At 41.3% G+C, this 23,030-nt stretch overlaps 1 protein-coding gene across 11 annotated transcripts in view; it reads left to right on the top strand.

The window, feature by feature from the left end:
- Positions 1 to 23,030, top strand: part of CELF2 (CUGBP Elav-like family member 2) — a 379,009-nt gene that overhangs the window by 281,611 nt on the left and 74,368 nt on the right. For all 11 annotated transcript variants that reach the window (XM_052790987.1, XM_052790984.1, XM_052790983.1 and 8 more), the window contains one exon: positions 14,935 to 14,983. In XM_052790987.1, the coding sequence (XP_052646947.1) occupies positions 14,935 to 14,983 (49 nt within the window). The remainder of the gene's footprint in view (positions 1 to 14,934; positions 14,984 to 23,030) is intronic.

Here is a 23,030-nt window from a genome sequence, read left to right as displayed (position 1 = left end):
GGGATGCTTAGCTAAGGATAATAGCCCAGGCACTCTCTTAAACAGCTATTTATCCTCCTGCTGGTGTTAGCTGTTTTCTGTTATCCAGAACAGAAAGTACAGGTGCTTCAGTGAGCCTCATTAGCACCATGACAGAAGCTATTAAAATTGTCTTCGTAATGAAAAACAAGTTCAGGGAGCCTTCCTAGCTGTCTGACTACTCCTACAATAGTGAAATTAGAAAGGCAAATCATAAACAGTGTTGCAGGCATCAGGAAGTAACATCATTAGAGATGCCCTTGGATGCCGTTTACCTGCCTCGATAGCAATGTTTGGCACCCATGGATCTGAGTTATGTTATGACTAAAGAGCCTGGGCTTCATGGCATGTTTATAACAGAGAGACTGTTTGTTCAGCATCCTTCTGCCATTGTGTCCAACCCCGCGAGCTGTGCTGCTTCTTTCAAAGACCTCTGCTGTGTGGTCTGTGGCTCTATGCATTGCTATCGAAGGGATGCAACGTTGTCTCATTTAGTGTTTGTACTCCCGTGGTGGTGCGGGAAGCTGACGCATCTCTAGCTAGCTTTCTCCCGTCTCAATCGGGTAATGAACCACGCTGTTTAGATGCACCGTGCTGTTGTATGTGACAACATACATGATGAGAGAGAAGACGTAAGTTCTGTCTTCTCTGTGGTCATTAGAAAACCCATAATATGTCCTGGAAAACCGGGTGAAACTGGGTGGCTTGATTAAGCCTCCTGCTCTAATAACACACCTTGGGCAATTATATCCTGCCTAATTAAAAATACTCTTTGCAGACCCAGAGAGATAATTGATTTTTTGCTCGTTCTCTGGAAGAAATTATCATCTTCATCAGCTCAGCTGGAAGAGCCCCTTCTTTGTGTGCTCTTCCCCTGTGGTGTGCAGAGCAATCCTTTCTCCTCTCGCCATCAGGGTCACTGGGGCTGCTAGAAATACTCAGGGATTCATTTGGGTGCAAGCACCTCTTTGGGGTACAGACGTGTTCATCTGATTGTCATGGTGGACATCCAAAACCTTTAGAGACACTAAAATGGGCTGTGAATTCCCACCCTGAAAAGTTAAGGAAGACCCCTAGTTGCAGAGCTTATATTTCAGGCTGTCAGTGTATGGAGGAAGTGATCAGCACCCTCTAAAACAGAGAACAAATATCATCAAAGTGTTACATACCTTTTAACGGGAAAAGCAGTACCAGAGCAGGCAAGGCTAATGTTTGTCTTACTTTTGGAACGATCCATCTTTTTACTTGCAGCTTTGCTGAAATCAGTAATGGCTTTTCTCCCAGAATGCAGCCTGAGTATCTCCAGAAGCGGAGAGCAGCAGTCATTGAAAAACATGCCACCATAACTCCATTTATTAGCGAAAGCCTATCTCTGTTGCCTTGTGCCAGGGAAGTTAAAAAAGCAAAAACTGCAAAAGCAAAAAAACATTGAACTAAACAGAGTCTTAAGCAGTGGTAAACAAAATGTAGCTTCCTTTGTGGTTGATTTTTATCCAGCTGCAGCCAAATATCAAAGCAATATCAAAGGAAAGCTACCCATTAATTAATTCAGACTGACTTCACAAAGCAAGCTGGAGCTTTTGCTGATATCTGATTCTAACAACTTCCTAATCTTCACAAGTTGTCATTAAGAGTGGCGTTAAAGCAGTCTGCAGTCAATCCCAGCTCTCGCCCTATTGTAACTCAGAGATGGGCTATCTCCCGTTGCAGGAGAGGGGGGATACGCAAGCAGGGGTTAGAATAAGCAATGTTGCTTCTTTGCAAATGGAATCTGCAATGTATCAGGGAATCTCATGAATACATTGCCTCTGTCATTCATTCTAGGAACACTCACCCAATCCCACTTGCAACCATTACAAGTTGCAGTGAGTGGAAATTTTCTCTTCTGAAGGAGAAACACAGGGGAAAAAAAAAAGAAAAAGAAAGAAAAAGAGAAGCTCATGTATGAAAGGAGTAATTGGAAGTCTATAACGATCTTTAAGAAAGTATGAATAGAGCCTTATCACTGATTTCAAGATAGACAACATAGGATTCTGGGTTGAAGAAAATGAGATTGTGGAAAATAAGACGCTAATCAGAGGATAAGATTAGTTTTAAACTAAGAACTGAAAGTCAGGTAGCTCCGTAAGTGAAGCTTGTAATTCCACCGTGAAAATAAACAAAACACTCTAGTGTTCCTTACTGCTGCCAGGATCACTCAGTGGGATTACAGCCTCATGCAGAGATGCAAGGTACGTGATACCTTTATATTTCCATTCAAATGTGAATGGCTCAAATGATTGAAGGGAGTTTGTGTTCTAGAGCATCACGTGAGCAAGTATCCGCCAGCCAGCGACTAATATTATTTTGTGGCCAATTCATGACAACACCTTAAAGGCAAATGTGCTGTGTTGTTCTACAGTATGTTCATTTCAAATATCGTGAGGAATACAGAGAGGATGAATGCTGTTGCAGGAGTACCTCACCAAGCATCCACAGCAGCATGGGTGTAGATGGTGCATTTATTTTCTCCAGGGCCAAGTACTGCCCAAATGCCAGTGACAAATGGGAATTATTTTTGATTGTACACAGAATTGAGGATTTACCGTCGTAAGAGGTAAAACAAAACTTAGATCAAGTATCAGGAAAAAACAGTATCTGTCCAATTAGAATAATCTTCTAAAAGAAACAAAGTTAAATCCCAATCCTTAGGGGCATTTGGGGTAGGAAAGAATTAGAAAATATGTGATAGGCAGTAATCTTGTATTGGCATTAAGTCCTTCGAGATGAGCTACTGGATTTTTTTTCATCTCTCATTTCTTCGGTTGCTAAGAAGTGAAAGAAATTGCTATGCTTGTGTGAATATAGAATCCTTCTATTTGTACAAAAATATATGATTAACCGAAAAGAAAGATGTTTGTAAGTAAGAGCTACAGTCAGTTTAAGTGCTGTGCTTATATGCTTGTGTCTGGGGGGCTCTGAGGTTGCTCAGGCAGGCCCTTGCCTCTTGTGACCCTATTCATTTTGCAAAGGATGACATGGATTTATCCCAGTTTAAAAGTAGCCTGATAGCTAACAGCTCTCACGTCTGGCACTTGTCTTCCTCCCTGTTGACACGCGAGCCAAAAATAGAGAGTGTGACTTGGTGAAAATTTCTTTTCTGCACCCATGCCCTCTTCTCCTGTGCTTTCATTGCCCTCCACTAGCTTCACCGAAGCTGCAGCAGCCCTCAGGCTGCATTAGCCCCGCTCAGAAAAAATAGCATGCGCCAAGAAACCGGGAGTTCAAGACTTCCCAGTAGCTCCAAATGCTACCTTTGGAGCAGGTAGGATGAATGATGTAAGAGGTTTGAGCTCAGCTGGTTTTATCAGAGGACCTTCCTGATAGCTCTCCGTGGCCTCCAGCTGTTCCACCTGAAGCTATCTCTGCAAAGAGATTTCTTTGACCTTTAGGCAAGCTGCGCATAAAGATGCTACTCATGGGGCACAACACAGAGAAAACTTCTAATTGAGTAGAATAGCGATAGAAAGAATAAGTAAGAAAAGACGGGTTTTCACACACTGGCATTTATAGTCACTAAGAAGCATGTTGGTGCTTTTTTCAAGGGAATCAAGGGGCCCAGTCGCTCGAAAAATGCATTAAGGTTCATATTTGGGGTCAGATGCTAGTTCAGGGCTTTGCAAATGGGTGGAGGCAGGTTGATTTTGGCCTTACTGTTCCTGATACTGTCCCTTTTACTAATGAAAGCTTAATCACAGCTCGGTCCAAATACCACAGCCAGCTGGAACTGACTCATTCTTCAAAAATATATGTTTCTGCTAATGCTGCCCATTTATTTTTTTGTTTGTTTAACTCCCCAAGCACCTATTGAGTGAAATATTTAAATACATCAGAATTCCTTAAGATTAGCATTATAAATGTATACTGCATGTTTAGTATGAATAAAAAATACTTTCCTTATCCCAAAGAAAGCACTGGCAAAATACATTAGCTAGAGAGATGCTAAAAAATTAAAGAGAATGAGTTCATACAAAGGGTGGTTAAAAATTACGCAGTTGCTTAATGTGATTCTTACTGCTGTTTGTAATTGTATGTGTACACAACTAATGTCCATATTTTCACGTGGACTGTGTGTGTTTGTGTATGCTTGTGGCTGGAGACAGCAGTAACATTCTGTTTTCATAGATGGATCAAATATCGAGCTATCTTTTTTCATTCTCTCTCCACAGCCAGATTATTTCCCCACTGCAGAGTATTGGCATAACACTGAGAGCTTTTATTTGGATGCTGATACTGGATAGTTGTGGAAAATTCCTGTAACTTCAGCTCATGGAGAGCTTAAATAGAATTTATGAGCCATATCCTCATTTGGCATAAAATATTATGGCTCTGCTGGTTAAACAATAAAACTGTACTACTTACCCAAGCTGATCTCAGTCAGGAGAGTAGGGGTTTTGACATCTTCATTCAAAACCCCTTTTCTACCTGAATGCTTTGGCTATTCCCTCCAATATTTAAAGAGGCATGCATGTTGACAAGTAGTTTGGGGCTCATATCTGACCTTTGAAGAAATCTGGATTAGTCTGTTTGGTAACAGGGTGGAATTTGACTGCCTGACTGACTGCTGGAGAGGTGGGAATCATGAATCAAGACATGTGTTCTGGACTCAGAACTGCTTTGCACCTTTGCTAAGTGAAAGCGGCAGCAGTCCCACATCATCGGTGCCAACTCTTTCTATAAATTGTACCCTTTGCTCTAATTTAAAAGGTAGAATTTCAATAGAAGTTATAATTTGGATGCTTTGGGGGCTTATTTTAGACTTACCTCAATCACACTTTTTAGCTATAAGAGGTTTTTGCTGGTACCTTTTAATGTAAATATGAAAGCTTTCCAACAAGAACTTTAAAAAAGCTTTACATTAAAAAAAAAATAAAAATTCCATAGCCTAGAATTGGAGGTTTGTACCAAATAATAGACTCTAGTTTCTGTCAGAAGAGGAGACCAAGTGCATTGTTGGATCAAGGTGACCTTCCATGCTGCAGAAAGAGTCAGGCAGAAGATCCGCTTAGTAAATGAACAGAAAATCTGTGATGTGAAACTGAGGGAGTGGTTGAGGCTGGTTTCTCTCTTATTGAATGAAAGCCCAAAATGGAGAAGTTAAGTTTAGATGAGATGATGTTGTGAAAGAAGCAGAGTATGTATGAGTATGCTTTCTTGCCTTTCTGAAATGTTGCTGTCGCTGGTCATTCCCTTTAAAGGGTTATTTCCTGAATTTCAGCGTGGCAAAGGTAGAGGATATTGCTGAGCTTAATCACATGGTGTTTTCCCAGAGCATAGTTCACAGAGGAGGCAGTACATGCAAGCACAGAACAGTGTAAATCTTAAAGTAAAACTTCTGCAAAACAAGCATTTAATATCCTGGTAGCCATGCCCTCAGTCACAGCCAAGTTTGTGTTTTGCATTACAAAAGGCATTGCATGTTTTTAAAAACCTTTCATTTAAACTAGATTTCTTCACAGTCATCAGTAGCCTAAAAGAGAATTTATTTTATTTTTGTTTGGGATTGTGGTTTTGGGGGAGGAGAAGAAGGGGGTAGAGGATTGCTTTGTTTTCTTCACAAGTATCTAAAAATCATCCTAGATGTTGATGTGGAATCAGAGGGATTTATGTAGAAAGGGAGGGGTTTCCTGTGGACCAGGCTCAAACATTAGTACCCTAAAATGGTGCCCACAGCCTGAGCTACTTGAATGTGTCCATTTGGCAGCAGGAGAGGTTTTTTTAAGATGGGAACATCATTTTGAGTCTTCACAGATTCTGAAGTCCTAAATGAGAAGGGCAAACTTCCCTGAACATGCCCTCAGGAGTCGGTGCTTCCTAAGCAGGGGATTTGACTTTTGCTAGGAGAAGAAAGGTGAAATATGTCTCTGCAGACCACTCAAGTAAGCACAAGCCTCTGCTTTGCTGCCTTCCCCTTCTGGTATGGTTAAGGGACCTCTGCTTCATTCCCATGGGAGGTAGGAAGACTTTTCATAGAAGATGAGATAGATAATAAGTATTGTGTTTTGGCTTTGCTCTGGCTCTGTTTTCCAGATATTAATACGGTGGGGTGGTGCTCTTAGATTTGAAGGAAAAGTATTCCTTTTTAAGTCTCAACCTCCTGTTGACTTCTGGAAACCAACACCCGACTAGGGAGATGGAAGAAAGTACGGCTTCAGAACACTTGAGTCACGTCCAGTGGGACATTGCCTGCAAGGCTTGTGTCATGCTGGGAACTGAGTCCTGGCATCTTAGGTCATGCTGGGCAAATCCACCCGATGCGGCGCAAGGCTGCATTAGTTATTAGCTGAGATCCCAAACCCACAACAGCTTGGCTGGCATTTGCTTCCTCCAGCTATCCTCCATCACTGCTTCAGGTTCTTACATTACCTCTTGAGTAGGGTATCTAGGGAGTAATACTGTAAAAAAAAATCTGCTGTGTGGAGTACACCCACTCATTAATGCCTTACCTATACCTGGTGATAAAACTACGAGATTTTGGCTTGAGAGACTTGGCTTCGGTTGTGGAATCACTCCAGATGAATCATGTATAGCCTCTCTCTCTCTGCCTTTTTTCTCCCATCGTCTTCTTTTCTGCTAAAAAGAGATAGCAGCGGTAAGCACCTCGCGGTGGTGTTAGGAGGAGAAATCAATTAGAGCGTGAGGAGCTCAGGCTCTGTTGTGGTGCGGACAGCTTGGCTACCTCCCTTCGGATAGTCACTCGGGGCCACGCAGTGCCTCTCTGGCGTGACGCTGGGCAAATCGCCGCTTCACCACGCTTCGTTTTCCTCTCAGAAACATGGGCAGTAATTTTCGCTCCTCGCAGTTACCTTGAATGGGTGTTAAAACTCAGTCAATTAATGTCGTGGGGAGACTTCTGTTATCTTCCTGTACCTTATCATTTTAATGCAAAGGGAAAAAAAACCCCCACATTGGCATGCAAACGTCAATTGGCAAAATGTCAACAAAAGTTATTGCCGCTGCAGATGAGATGGATAACTCTTGCTGTTAAAATAATATCTGATGTTTTGCTCAGATGTCTAATGGGTTTGCTTTTTAAGCATGGATGATACAAAATATCCCCAAGGCATTATTCCCAACAAGATATAGAATCCCACTTAATGTCTATTTTTAGGATTGAATAGGTTCTGTAAAGGCTCATTTGTTTGAAGAAAAGATAGTTAATCACTTTGGTTTCCATGTGATTTTGAAGAGAAAAATTTTGGTCATACCTCCCCTTCCTTATCTCCACTCCGTTTGGCTCACATGTGTCCCGGAGTTGTTGCCATTTGTGTGGGTGGTAAGAAATGAAGGAATTAAATAAATGGAGTAGAACTGCTAACAGAGCAACAGTAGTTATTTGTACATTAGGAAGTGAAGCTGTCACTTCTAAGACCACCAACTTTTTCATTTCTATGAGGGTACAACTTTTAAAGGAGACTGAGTGTTATAGCCTAATTAGTAAATGTACAGGAGGAACAGCAGAATGCGGTGGTGACTGTGGAAGGGATCGCTAGAATATTAATATTATTATTATTATTATTTTATTTTAAAGCACAGCATTGTTTTTAGTCTCTTGAGCTAATGTTCAATTTAACTTGAATTTAAAACATGGAGTGTAGTGGATTGCAAATGACTGAGTTGGAAAGCTTCCAAAAGTCATTGAATTTCAGCAGTTCTAGTGTTCTCCGGTAAAAGAAGCAACTTGTTTTAAGCAAGCTATATGCTTGTTTCTGTGCTCTAAATAGAAAATAATGATGTTATGCATTACCGCATGAACTATATTTGGCACCCACCAGCAATATTCATTTTCTCCTGCTTCTCTCCCTTCCTCCTTCCCTCCCTCCCTCTCTCCCTCTTGCTCTCCAGAAGATGCATATATATGTCTGACGGTAATCTAGGAGGCCAAGTAACAGACCACATTCTTCTACTACTAAAATTGTATGAATACCTAACACATTTTAAATCCCTTAAACTGGGATTTATGAAAGGATGACAGCAAACAATCTCCTGGCTATGCCATCGCTCAGGCAGTTACAGCTACTGCTTTGCATTTATTTGTGAAAGTCTATGTGATGGATGCACATTTGTCCTCCTTTTACCCATGAATAAACTAAGGTAAGGGACTTAAACCAACACTGGGAATCCAAAGCTCTGCCTGTGCCGGTAAAGCGAGCAGGACCCACGGCATTGGTCTCTGTGCCGGTTAGCACTTTCCTGCCCGGTGTGTGGGCATATTTGGGGGAATAACATGGTCTAGACACTGTTCCCTTTAGGCAGTGTGGACAAGGGTATCCTGTTTTGAGAGGAAGGAGAAGTATAGCTGTGTAAATGCAAGCTGTGCCACGCCACTTCTCTTAAGAGCCAGAGAGCGGTCCCTTGCCTCTTTTAATCACTAGTATTTATTTGGCCTCAGAGACTGTCCCCAGTTCCTGGAGAAGTTCCCTGAAGCTGTAGCCAGATATTGACTGTGTAATGCAAGTTAGTTAACCCTAGAGAAGTTGTTCTAAACAGTTCTCTTCCATAGGAAAATACACCTCTCACTTCTGGGAAACTTGTATTAATTGTGAGTCACAAGGGTTTAAAAAAGCAAAACCAGTTGGCATTGAAGTGATGTCAGAAATATGTTCAAGAGCTCCTCCAAAAGGATCCTGCTGAAAAACTTGGGAGCTAAAAGCTGAAATAAGGGGCTGGGGAGTGTGTGTAGAGGTGTCTGCACATAATAGTCCAGAAAAACAATGATCTCTAAAGACACTGAAAATCATTTAATTCTCTGGTGCTTATGGACCATTTTGCCTTCTTCCCCCAGTCTTTTGGTAGGTCAATACATTCCTTCCTGACTTCCAGACTCAGTGAAGGTGTTCAGAAACCTGGCAGGTAGAGATTTGGGTTCTTCTTTTCCTTGGACTACTGGTCTAATTAAGCTGCACTCACTAATTGGATGAGGAGCTTGGAGAAAACTTTAAATTCATTCCCGGACCAGAGTCAGGCAAAGAAAGTCAATCTTTCCCACCGTTTTTCGTGCTGGTTCCTCCTTAGGTGCTTTTCTTCACCTGTGCCCTTAGCCTGTCCCTGCTGCTCCTTAGTATTTTCTTCCTCTTTGGTTTTCCTATTGGTTCCAAAAAGTCTATGGAGTTATAATCCTTTCCCCAAGAAGAATATTAGGGTTTTATTAAGGTCTGACATCTCTGCTTCTCTCTCCCACATTCTCTCCTGCCATTTTACAATTCCGAGATGTACAAAATGTGAAAGAAGTCCCCTTTGGCTTCAACAATGATTGATGCTAGCAAGAAGCAAGTCCCAAAGTGCTAGAAATGACAAGATACATGCAAGCTGTCATCATTTAACCCTATTGCAGTTTGTTTGGTTTGGATGTTACCCGAGTAACCCAAGTTCTTCAAATTTACCCTTTGCTTGGGGGAAGTTTTAGCTCAATTTTGTGTTGTGATTCCCCGCGATGCACTCTGCAAGGGTGACAGGTAAGGGACAAACTGAGCTGGGCCATGGCTAAAAGCTTATAGCCATGGGGGATGACAGGGAAGAGAGGAAAGTGACAGGTCTAAAGAGGGCTAGGAGCTCTAGAAATCTGCTGGTGGCTTTAAACGGTTGTAGAAGGATAATGAGAGGAATGGCAAGGAGTGAGGAGTCATGGATAACATCCTCCACACACATCCCTTAAACTCCCATGGTATAAAGTCACACTGTCCTTAACTTTAGAGGACTTTTAGGAGATGGTCTTTGACTGACATACTGAGCTGAGTGAAGGCATAGGCAGGTTTACGTGCGCTCGGGGTCCTTCCTTGATGAGTGGTTTTCTTTCCTCAAGGCACGAGGACTGACGGGAGCGAGGCACGTGCAGTCTGCAGCGGCAGGAACAGAGAATAAAAGCTGCTAATAGATGTAGTAATTGTGTATGAAGGTGTTCTTTCAATGGACCGTAAAATAATGATTTTTCATAGTCTAATTACATGGCCAGAGCTGCGGAGGTGCTGAGGGCACCCGAATTTCACAGACTCAACACAGCTGCAGCAAATTGAGCCCATCAGCTCCTTCATCTTCACTGAAAGGCGTTTCCTGCTTTTTAATCACCAAAGTCCTCTGTAAGACAAACATACTCACATACATAACAAAATACCTCTTATTAAACCAACTGATACAGATCATTTAGAGTGTTGACTGCCTCAGCCTACAAACCTTGCTTCACTCGCAGAAATTACTGCTTGCAGGAAGTCTTTAGCCTACCTAGAACATCTGAGTGCCCATTTGTCTTCAGAAAATGGATGGAAAGCAAGTGCCCAAAAGCCTTTCCACCAAATCTGCTGACAACTCTGAAATGAGATTTAAGCAATTGCTGGTGACGCGGTGGTGACTCGGAGCGTGCCAATCCCATGCTCGGCTGTGCCTGGAGACAGTTCTTCCCCATTCACCCCTAGAGCTCCGGGCTTCAGATTACACCTGATTTGAAGCATCCCCTGCCTAAATAAAACAAGCCTCCTTGTGCAATGTGCAAGCACACAATAGTAATCACAGCTAATGACTCTGCTAAATGCTAGGCTGCACACACCTCCTTGTTTGGTGTTTGTTTTGTATACAGAAGGTAACATCGACTGAATAACGAGGATGCCAAGTTACAGATGGGGTTGTGGAATCGTATTTGACAGCCGATTAGAGTAATCTGACAGAAATGATGACTTAATCACCACGACAGACTCCAAATTCCCAGATAGAATTCCACCCAGGTTAATCTAATTTCCTTGCAATATTTTTGCCAGAAATAGACTCTTAGCCGGCTTGTTTTCTCCCGTGCAGATGTCACATGGCTTTGACAAGAATATAAATAGGTGGCATTATTATTGTCGAAAAGATGACTTTGAGGCTCTAAAGCTGGAGAAGATGCGTGCCTTTGAGAGGTTTTTGGGTTGCTCTGCTGTGTTTTTTTCTCTAATGAAGTTATATTTACATACAGTGGGATGTACTCAGGAAAAAGAGGGGGAAAAAAGATGTATCTAGTCAATTGTAATTCTAGGCCACAGCTCGGTCCTGCTGCTGCCCTCGACATAGCTAGCGGCCAGATTCTCACTGATTTCAGGGGGATTTGCAGGATTGCATGTTCGACAACTGTTTCTGTCCCTTTTTGGTTCCCGTGGACCGCATCAGCACCCCTGCTTGGGATGCGCCCAAGGAGAAGGGGTGACGAGCTTGGCCTCGGGCTTTGCGTGGCAGCCCCGCTTCGCTGCCAGCAAGGCACCACGCAGCCTTGGGCAACAGGCATTTGCCCGCCCTGGGTTGTAAAACAGTGGCATGGTGTGTTTTGAGACCTATGGATGGAGAGCACATATAGGAAAGGTAGGTCGTGCCGTTACTGGCTGCACAGCTGTATTCGGTAGAGCTCCATAAATATTGCCAAGTAGAGGTTGTTTCTTGCAGCCCGTACTCCAGTCTGGTTTTGGTATCCCTGTGCGCAGTGCTTGCCAGGGGAAGCTGCTCACCCTCAGAAAGAACCCTTGCCTGAGAGCTGTGTTGCTCTCTTTTACTATATGGTCTGAGCATCGGATGACGTTAGTGTCTATAAATTATGTACTGCAGTTATTTTTCTTACTCTTGCCTATTTATTAATTGCAACCGTGCATTCATAAATACCGTATTTTCATAAGCAAAGCTTTCTTCAAGCATGGAAGAAAATGTTTCCTGTTTTTCTGTGTGACAACCTGACATACTGAGAAATCACTTACCTTGAGATCCATAAGTGTATGGCTTTGTGATGTATAGCTACAATAACAGCTTTCTGATAAGACATGAAATCCTTCATTTCAGTAGATGACATGATTCTAGTGGGTGGCATCTAATTTGAAACAGGTTTATATCATCTATAATCTTTTGGAGGGCCTCAGAATGCGCAGCTATTTTATTATTTTACAGCCTGCAGTTATACAAGCAAGATATAAAACGCATAGATTATTTTCTTTTTTGCTCATTGTAGAGTGAAAGGATAGTACCTATTTAGCCTTTGTCTCTGCCCCTTTAATTTTCTTATTCACTGCACACTTCTTTGAGACTCATTCTTTTCTTTTCTTTTCTTTTTTACACCTACTTTTAAATATTTTATGGGTAGAGAGCTTATAATATGTATTGTCACGGCAGTTGTCTCTAGAGGTCAGCAATGAGTTTAATAATGAGATGCGAACCAGTGACTCTGTAAAACCCATTTCGGGTTATAAATGGCTTGTTTTATTGAATCTAGTGTTAAAGGTTGTTAACGTATCAGTTGGTGATGGTCAGGGTTAAACAAGCTTCAACACGAGCCCTCTCATGTTAGGAAACCATCAGTAACGTATTTTTCCACCTTCCTCTTCACTGAAACCATGTTTGTGTATCGCATCCATTTTACTGTGGGTAGTCTGCGGGTTAAACTCTCCAGGCCTGATCTGAATCTTTTATTAGTTTTGCACCAATATAATTTTGTTAAGCACAACGGCATCACTCCTGACTTCGCTTGCTGGTGCAAAGAGAATTTGGACCATGGGGTTTTAGCAGTAAACTTTGAAATCAAGTCAAAACTCAGTTGAAGCGTCTTATTAAATCTTGCTTCTTGCTTTGTGAACGTAAGAGATTACTGACTTAATGAACTTGGGGTAATTATGTATAACAGAAGAGGATGATTTCTGATGTGGTAACTGTGTTTGTCAGGTAACACTGATCTTTACGTTGTGACCACGGGGCTGCAAAAATAACTTCTTCACATGAATTTGGTCTAAAGTTGGCTTCTCTGGTTCAGGCAGTTTGAAAAGTGAAAGGCTTGTAACATTGTTAGAATAGCCTTTATTCAAAATATGTCCACTTAGGGGCACATAAATGCAGCTAGAAAGAGCGATAGATACTCTGTCTATGAAAGGTCTGGATTTGAGTTGGGTTTTTCTTCTATAACCTGCATATTCCCAAATTTACAATACTCGATTTTCTTTCCTCTATTTTCTCACCACTCCATTGCTCCTCAGAGACTTCAATACCTGCAACGGGCTCATGGAGCAAGTTACACCTTTTTTCTTCTTTCACTTTTTGCTTACTGAATGGACATGCTGCATCACATTCCCATGAATTTAAAGTCTCCTGCAGTGCCCAATGTTTTGTTGATGCCAGGATAAACTAGATAAGCACTAGCTAAAGAAGATAGAGTACAATAGAAGTTCCCTTTTTTCTATAAATTAGATCGAATAAGAGTGGTGGCAGACAAGTGCTGGGCTATTAAAGTCCATTTGGGAAACAAATGATTCAAAGAGAACAGAATTGTTAAAACTGAAGCAAATTTATGCATCCTGGTGAGTACATCCACCTTGTGGCTTCGCCTTTTCCTTAGGGCACAGAGGGGAGTTTTGCAATCAGTGCAAGGAATGCATTGATTTGCAGGGCCAGGGAGCGATCTGGACTTTGAGTAAATCTTACGGAAACTTTCACAGCAATATTTTATATTTTCTAAAGAATGTAGCAACTGTATCCCTGGAAGTTAAGTGACTTCACCAAAAACAATGCAGATTTGGTTTTCTGTGCTGCTTTGAAAGCACATTTGATATGAGTGCATGGATCTTCTCTCCCGCTCAGCTGTTTTTGTTTCCCAAACTTTGCCATAATAGTCTTTTATAAAAAAGAAATGGAATTGCCTCTGACATTTTCAGGCAATACTTGGCTCTGCTGCACTGAAAAATGATACAAAAGCAGAAAGAGCACAGATTTTTTTACCTGCTCACGTGAAATGGTGAGGAATTGCTGAGGAGAGAAAAGGCAGTGGCCCTGCTGTTGCCGGAAGGTTTGTGCAGTCAAATCCCAGCAATCCTGCAGAGCCCTATGAAAGAAAATAAAAGTGGGGTTTTTTGCAAGCTTAAACATCTCCCACATTGAAACTCAATGTGAGGTCAGTTCTGAAGGCTTTTGAGAAGCTGTAGAAAAATTTCCCTGAGTCCATCACGGTGGACACGTGGCTGGCTATAACCAGTGTCCAGTGGAAAAGCCAGACACTCCGATCAGAGGGAGCTCAGCTGCTGTGGTGTTGCTATTCCTGAAGCAACAGAAAACACCCTTCATAAAAATTTTGTTGGAGTTATCAACAATTCAGTGTGGGGGGAGCATCATTTAGTAATGAAAGCTGAGGACACACCGTACTGAGTGTGCCAAGGTAGGATGCCACGTGATGTTCAGCATAGCATGCTGCACACAGGGATTGGTTTCTTTTGCAGTAAGAGGCACATGAATGGAGGAAGAGGCTGAAAAGGAAAAAGTATTTGGAGTTTTTATGGAAGCCAGAATTGTGTCATGTTGTGATGGAAGCTTTATGAATGAATGTATATTGTATTCTTAAAAAAAGAAAAAAAAAAAAAGGAGATACTAAACAGTTATAGGAGGCTGTTATAGGAATCATGAGTCCCTTCCTCTTCAGTCCTGAAAGAATCACCACGGTTTTTTAATTACAAGCAAAGTTCATTTGTCAAACTCAACTCCTCTGAGTATGTTTGAAATGCTTGCTAGCTCTTAAATTACTTGAAAATTCCATCTCAGTTTTGGCAGTGGTTGTGCTCAAGGAAAAAAAAGTTGGTAAAACAGAAACCAAGCATGCCATAAACTAATGAGGGCTGTAACTTTAGAGGTCTTCTGAAACTAGATACAGCAAATTAAAGTTTTATGAGTCCTGTGGGCCCAATGATCTACTTTTTTTAATCTTCCTGGTTATAAAATGCTCCTTTACCATTTTATTTTTTCTTAAAAGCCTATAATACAGTGTTATTTTGAATTTATATAATTTCATCATGTTTAATATTAATTGTGTATCTTTTTAGCCCTTCATTAAAAACGTGATTCTTGATTTTTTATGACTATCCAACCTGCCTTACTCTTTTTCATTTTTGTTTTTAGATGCATCATCCTATTCAGATGAAACCCGCAGATAGTGAAAAGTCAAATGGTATGTGTTTAATTTATTTTTACTTAATTGTGACTCTCTTTAAACTAAAGCAAACACAACCTTGCGAGAGTTTTTGCTTTATTCCTGGTGTGGTGAAAACGATGAGGTAGTTTCCCTACACCTGAAATGTTGGGGAAGATGTTGACCTGCTCTGAACTCCCATTTATCCTCTGCTTTAAAGAAGGAAGGAAATGTTCTGAAAAATGGTCTTCCTTGTACCCACTGTATGTCACGGCCTACCTCACTACATACATCTTTCCCTTGTGTTCTCCTAGCAGCAAGGTGATGGGGGAGCACCTGAATTAATAAGATGGAGATGAAATTTTAATGGTGAAAATAAAAAAGGAAAGAAACAAAAAACAGTCCCGTGTTAACAAACCATGTAAGCAGCTGATGGGCCTTAAACATTTGCCTAAACTTCCTTTTTTCCTTTTTATAGAATGATGCTATTCTGAATCTGAGCCAAATTTAGGTTTTAATCATATGCTTGGTTCTGAACTGGGAAACCCACCTTGCAGCTTTCTGTATACTTATTCCTCTCAACGACTGTAAAATGAATGCTGTAAAGACAGTAATATCTATTCAGAATACTAGGGTACAGCCTAAGTGGATGTATATGACATGCAAAATAGACAGCATGCTAAATCTATTAAACATGCCAGGTTTGTATATTCAAGGAAATAGGATAATCGGATGGTAACGCAACCTGGCTGTGTGTGATTCTTTAAAAATATATACATGTGTATATTTTGCCCCTTGATTTGTTCCTGTAATTTTCTAAAATATATGTTAAAGATATCATCTGCCTTCTTAGATTGCAAGAGCTTCATTTTCCCATAAGGCCCACATAATCAGAGCTGGTTCCTCCAACAGGCATCTTTGCACCTCATTAATTAGTAATCAGGGCAGAAGCCGTGCACTTAGAGATCTACATACCTGCAAATGTAAATTATGATTGGGCTCTAAATCTCTCCGCAAGGCTTTTTTAAGGCTTCTTTTTTGCTAATTGTAGTGCATCCCATTTTCAGGCTTCTCCAAGGATTATAAAGTTTGGAAGGAAATTAAAACTTCACATTATGCTAAGTATCCTATTATGACAACTTTCAAAACAAAACTGGCCACAAGCACAGGAAATTTGAACCGTGACCCATTTGTAAGGGAGTGGTGTTCTCTCTCTTGGGTTCAGTTTTAGCAGTGATTTCTTGCTGTCTTTGAATGCTCAGAAGAGAGGCCAAGGCACCTGCATGGGCAGAAGGACAGAACTTTTCAGGCCTCACTGCTGTAAAGGAGAACTTTGCTGTTGGAATCCAGACTCCGCTCCCTAGTATTTATTGTGCTTGCAGTGGGCACCATTTTCCCTTAGGTACAGGAACAGTGGCCTGGACCCTCTGAACTAAGTATAGCCTCTATGGGTGCTCGTTTCAAAGACAAATTTCACCTAAGTTCCTTGGCAAATTAGAAAAGTAAGAGGCAATGAGCCAAAATTGACTCCCAATGAGTTAGTTGTTCATTGCCTAAAGTTTTTCGTCCTAAAGGAGGTTGAACATATTGGCAAAGCGCTATGGGAAATTGTGCAAATTCTGTATTGCTCTGCAAATAGCACCTGCTTGGAAAGCAGAGTAGGTTAGCTCCTTGCTGCTGCTGTTAGACCAGGGTTATCTGCACAATAGTCCTGTCTGCACTGTGGGAATACTCTCTTATTTTCTTGCACCTATGCCTAGCGTGAAAATCACAAGGGACTGGCTTTTTTTGCTTTTTTTCCTTGCTTTTCTTTGTAGTTTGGGGAAAACACATTGACAGATCAGAGGTTGCAATTGTCAAATTAAACTTTTTTTAAATTTAGACTCCTGGAGGGCGTAGGTACTTCTGGTAGGCGTGTTCTGGGGGTGGTGAACTCTTCTTTTTTAATGACTGGGGAGACAGAAGGCAAACTAATACCATGATAATGGTAACAATGGTACAACTCCTTGGAAAGTTGGGGCGTAGGCGTGGGATCCATGGAGGAGGTGAGAGTTTGCAAGCAGCTTGCAGAGCCAAAAAGAGAAAGAACAGCAGCATGGGGGATGCGGAGGCCTGTTTGGCACGTGTTTCCCATATGCTTCAGGCTATCCATCTGAGGAGGTATATAATCTGTGCCAACAGCAAATTGTAAACTGTACCTCTTCAACCAGATTGGTAAGTTCAAAGGGGAAAAAAAAGAAGGCATGCCAACGCATCTTGGTTTTCATGATCCGTGGTGTTTGAGCTTTTGAGGAATGCTTGAAACCCTTTGATTTCTGAATAGTGGGAGGATCCCACTACATTTTATAGGTGAAGTGGTGTTTCTCAAGTTTCAAAGAGGTTAAAGAAATTCTCTTCGTCAAAATTTCCAGATAGCTTGTGGAAAGGTATGTAGGAGAGGTTGAACGCTCATTACAATTCTGAGCTTGCCCATGTTTGTGAAGGCTTGAGAGACCTGTTCAAGTTCCACAGGGAGGAAGGAGAGGTCCTCTCATTTATCTTACAGACATTTTCAGAGAACAGTATTTGCTGTGTGATAAGATGTCCCCTCCCCATCTTGAGTCCCTTGCAAAAAGGTTTGAATGAGCGTCCAAGCCCAGGAGTACCAGGATGAAGTGGTCCTCGTTCTCCGTCACTGTTCCTGTCTTTAGATATATGCATCACTTCAGAAACCTGTCCCTTAGCACAAAAGGCCAAGGTCACCTCCTGGAAACTGGGAGATGGGTGTGGAAGAGGCACCTACTGCACATGTTTGACTAAGTGCCTGGGTGCTTCTGCAGGATTGGGGCTTCATTAGCAACCTGAAGATCTGTTTTCTTCTGGGTAGGAACTGGGTGGCTGATAGATCTATGCAATCATCTCCATTCCTTCCCTGCGTACAATATCTCGTGTCTGAGTCATCTCGCTGCTCATGCAAATGAAGAAAAGCTTAATTTCTTCCACCAAGCTTTTAGCAGCAAGTGTTGATGGGGAAAGACTTGCCTTTAGATCTAATTAATTTCTCTACCCGGGAGGATTCTGAAAAGGTTTTTATTGTTCAGAAATGAAACATCCCTAAAAGATTTTCAGATGATGAATTTTGTAGTGTGTCCTGGTCTGATCACCCATTAGGTCTAGTCTGACCACCTTTATATTGCTAGGTGGTTATTTTAACCTATCTTACAAAGTTTTGGTTAAGGATTACCTGCCAGAAAAGGATGGTTTGAAGGCTCCACTATTGCTAGATTCCTCTCAACTGTTAATCACTCACAGTATTTGTCCATTTAAGGATATTTTCCCTTTTGTCAAACAAAGGGAGTCCCTATATCCTAATGCCAAAAAGCACATAAATATATGCTTGACTCTAAGTTGTCTGTGGTCATTAACATGCTACAATTTAGCAAATACTTTAATGTGTCTTGGATCAGGATTTGAATACAGTCAATACTTTCAGGCATATAGCCTGTGGACAGTTTGCTCTTAAATGGATCAAAGCATCACCACTTCAGGGAAAATGACAACATTCTCTATTTAAAAAAAAGGGGGGGGCAGGGGTAGCTGAGTGATCTTATAATTTATTTTTATTTATTTTATTAGCTAAAACTTGAAAAAATAATTTTGAAATTCTAAGTGGCACAACTTTGCCGATTTTGAGGGAGTAATTAAATGCCATATGTTAGCACTAACACATAGAAAAGTTGATAATTAATGCAGGCAGCTCCAGATCCAGGTGTGACTTTGACAGATTGTATGCAAGGGTTTTTCACAGGCTTACAAATCAGGATAAAAGTCTGTTTTCCCCCTCTTCCCTTCTGGATGAAAAAAAAACCAACAAAAAAACCCATTTATACATAATTAACTATTTCTTGATTTGCTCAAAAGAGAAGGCAACTTCTGGATGGAAAATGCACTCTTTAACTGACTGGACTCCTCAAAAATGTAAAATAAAGGGATATAATTTCGATTTTTCAGGACAGAATTTGGGGGGTTTAGAAGAGAGAAAAGGAGAGTTTGCTGAATCTTCAGGGAGATTTCCCATGATTATTACAGGGTTTAATTCTTTTGTAGCATACAGAAAATAATCTCTACTCCTTTATTCTCCTGGGTTAGCACAAGCTATCTAACACAGCCTGCAAGAAATGCTCATTACTGAAGCAAATTGAGTAAAGCTAAAAAATTAGACTCTTCAGGATGTTATTCTGCAAGTTGGCTGTAGTGCTGTCAGAAGGCAGGAGGCTCAATTTGAAAAAGCCCCCCCCCGCAGCAGAGGCAGACTTCATTTCAGATAACCTTTGATAGCTAATGTGACGCTCTGGATTCGAACACGATACCTAGGCACCTGTGCTAGTAGTGATTGCAGAGCTAGAGTCAATGGAGTTATGAGAACAACTCATCTCTTTTTAAAATAGGTATCTGCACCTCATCACACAGGGTTCCTGCATTCTGGCAAAAGATTCCCACCCCAAATCCAGCAGGCTTAGCACTGGTTGTGTTGCACTAACTGCCTGGGCAGCATAGCTAACCTGCGTTTGTAATATGTTTGGATGGATTAGAGGTGAACGCCGTAATTAGTTAATCAAGATACTGTGCAGTTTCACACCTTCCTTCTTGTAACTAGAACTTCAGGCCTTGTTTACTGTGACCTTCTGGCTGCTTCTGCTCCATCAATGAGGGGTACTCAGCCACCCGTTCTACTAGCTGCTTACGGATGGTTGTACCTACTTCATGCCCCCAGAGTAGTGCAAAACAGCCAGAAAATACAACTAGGTCTATGAGCAAGGTTCAAAAATAATAACATCAAAAGCTCGCCAAAAATTTTTCATTAATTTTCTGGATTTTGAATTATTGAAGCCTAACCCTAGTGTGGGGGAGAGAATTATAAAGCAGCAGTGAAATGCTTGAGGTATGTGCACACAGGTGCTGACCCTCGTGCCCTGTTATCCTTCCCTCCAGCCTTCTCCTTGGCCTGCTCTCATTGCCCAAAGCACTTGCAGCTCCCAAGCTTTGTCCAGTGCCTCAGAGCTCTTTTGTTCACCCTGTCCCTGCAGCTGGAGCTCAAGACATCTATGTGTTATTGTGATGACCAAGTTTTGGGAGTTGGCTGGAAGGTAACAGCCATATCTACTGTCAGTAGCCGGGGAGAGACTCCTATGAAACAAGCCATTCCCTCTTGCTGGGAGAGGTGAGATCAGTCACTCTTTGGAGGAGCTGATCTCTTGGCATTGACAACAGCCAATTGATAACATTTTAGCTGAGACTAAAACTGGAGACCTAAACTGCAGATGACTGAAGTTCAGCAAGATTTCTTTAGACTGCCATCCTTTCTCCAACCAGCAGCAGGTAGCACCTTTCCCAATCTCGACGCTTTGTTGGGTTGCGTGCATTTAACGTTGGGCTCCTCATTTTACAGTCTATGGGAGCAACCCAACGTGCACGGGCAAATCAGCAGGCTTGGCTGATCAAAAGGGAAGTTTACTAACCTCTAAATAGGTTTGACCCATACTTCTTGCAGTCCGTTGTCTATTTGATTCTCAAACCATGCCTGCATTCATTTTAGAAGGAAAGGATAGAAGTGGCTGAACAAAAATGCGGAAACAAATCGACAGCCAGTCTTACAGAGCTGAAAAAGCATTCCTTTCTCTATGTGAGAATGTACCGTTAAAAACTCTTTCAGCTTAATAATATCAGATGTTCTATCAGATGGAGCGAAAACATGTCATTTTGATCCTGACAATTGTCCCTTTAAATGTTTTTTATGCTGGGCCCTTAGCCAAAAAAAGAATAGCGATTTTCTTAAGCTTCAACACTGATCAGCAATGACTAATAGCACTGAATGCAGAGCACGTCATCATATCAATATGTTTTCTGTACTCCGAGCATTCTTCATGAAATCTGCATTTTTAAGATGTACAGTACATGGGAGCTGGATGTTTAATTTACTATAAAATCACCCTCAAGCTGAAAACCTGCAAATCATGTTAGTTAAATGGCATATTTATAGGTTTACTACTGAAACTGAAAGAGGCCGGTGGGGAGTTTGTCGTCTGCTACTCTTTGGAAAATTAAAACAAAGCCTTCCTGTTTGCATCTCATTTCTTTTGAATCTCCATGTGATTTTCTTTGGTTTGAGTCTTTTTCCTTGCACCTAAGAAGGACTCCAGAGACCTCCTTTGGAATGGCGTGGCAGGCATTTGTCCAACTCAGCCAGCAGCTATTTTTAAGACAGGGTTGGGATCCGGTCACCCTTAGGGTAGACCTGCATGCTGTATTTCAAGCCTAAAATCAACTCAAATTTAAACTGGCTGGTACTAGCTGACACACAGGCAGGAGTTAAGGGGTTCGTAACCCAGAGCAGAAGGCAGTGCTTGGACCCATGCTTGGCACCAAGGCTTACCCCAGCGTGATCTCGGTTTGTGGTATGGAGAAATCCATACCTGGCTGCCCATACCCTTTCCTGCTGCCCTGTTGTCGAGGGGACAGGCTGGCCAGGGACCTTCCTCAAAGAGATTACTCAAGCCAATATAGGAATTGTAAGCAGCCAAGTTACAGGCATCCTTTCACCGGCAAAAGTGACTACCTAGACTCTCCTTGTGGCTGTGAGCAAGGCAATTCAGTTTTACTATCCTTAAAATAATTATTAGCAGCATCAAGGCCAATTATAGATTACAAATCAAATGTAAAGTTTCATTGTAGGACATAAATATATATATACATAAATACACACACATATATATCTATATATAAAAATCCCAACTTGCAGGTCTTATTTGCAATCCCGCATATTCAGCTCCTGATCCCTATATAACTGGCTCATCCCGTGCATTCATCACTTGTTAATCCTTTCTGGAGGGTTAACCTGCATGTGGAACCTCAATATAAAGTGTGAATGAAAATGTTGAGTCTTGAGGAATCTTTGCTGAGGAAAACTTCTTCTCCTGGGTGTTAAATTCACGCCAATTTTCTTGCAAGCTTGTAGAGTGAGAAGCTGGGATTGTAGGGGCTGGTCTCTGCTTTAGATTCTGAAAAATGCATGGTCTTGGTGCTTGCTTGTATGAAAGCTACAAACACTTTTTAAAGTCAGCAATTCTAAGGAAGAAATTACTTCAAACCCCTCTCATGATCAATAAACATGAACCTCTTCTTTTTATTGTTGAAATTATTAAATGCACTTAAAGTGTTGAAGTATAACACAAATAAAATCCTATGAAAATAGATGCAGTTTCTTCTTCCTCAGCTGCAGTTCATTCCGTTTGGCAAACTCATCCTAGTACAGGAGAGAGAGTTGGGGAGCAAGGGAAGATTCTTTTTCTTTTTTTTTTTTTTTTTGTAAGCCCAGAAATGAAAATACTTCGTTACAAAAATAATTTGCACAATAATGGAAATAAGTAAGTGCACTGCAGATTCTCTGGAGTAAAGCTTTCCTTCTCTCTCTGCTTCCCCGCAAACTCTGACAGTCTGCTCATTAACAGTGAATTGGATTTACATGCCATTTCAAGAGAAGAAGAAAGCACTGGTGTATATACTGTATAATAAGCACTTAGATTTTTAGTTTAATATAGATTGGAGGGTACGTTAACATTTTTAAGTCTTTCCAGGGTGAATTAAGTTTTGATGACCTTTTTCATTTTTGACAAGACTCCACAGCTTTAGACCTGTAAATTTGAGTTTGATTAACAGGACTGTGTGCGTCCTGCTGCAGCAGTCCAGCTTTTGCTGATTTTGGTGACTATGCAGGCAGGAAATATTCTACCAATAATTCAGGTAAAGCACCTTTTTTATGTTTTTTTGCAAACTCAGCATCATTACGAATCAAAGGGTTTGGCTCTGGGAAAGCATTATGCAGCCCCCTTGTTAAAGTGATGCCCTGGAATATGCCTTGTGTCCTCCCGAAGGGGAGAGGGCTGTGGCAGTCTGAAAAAAAAAAGCAGGAAAATTTAATGCATTCTTTTTCCAGAGCAGTCGTTACACATCTGCCTTTCGAGTGCCACGCATTAAGTTGGCTGAAATTGAAAGCTCAGATAGGAGCCGCTCTCTCAAAACATTTCTCAGGAATATTTTTCATTAGCTC

This window comes from Harpia harpyja, chromosome 6 (genome assembly GCF_026419915.1).
Source record: "Harpia harpyja isolate bHarHar1 chromosome 6, bHarHar1 primary haplotype, whole genome shotgun sequence".
Lineage (NCBI taxonomy): Eukaryota > Metazoa > Chordata > Aves > Accipitriformes > Accipitridae > Harpia > Harpia harpyja.
The sequence above is the reverse complement of the archived record's forward strand: the minus strand, read 5'-3'. Positions and strand labels throughout refer to the sequence as shown.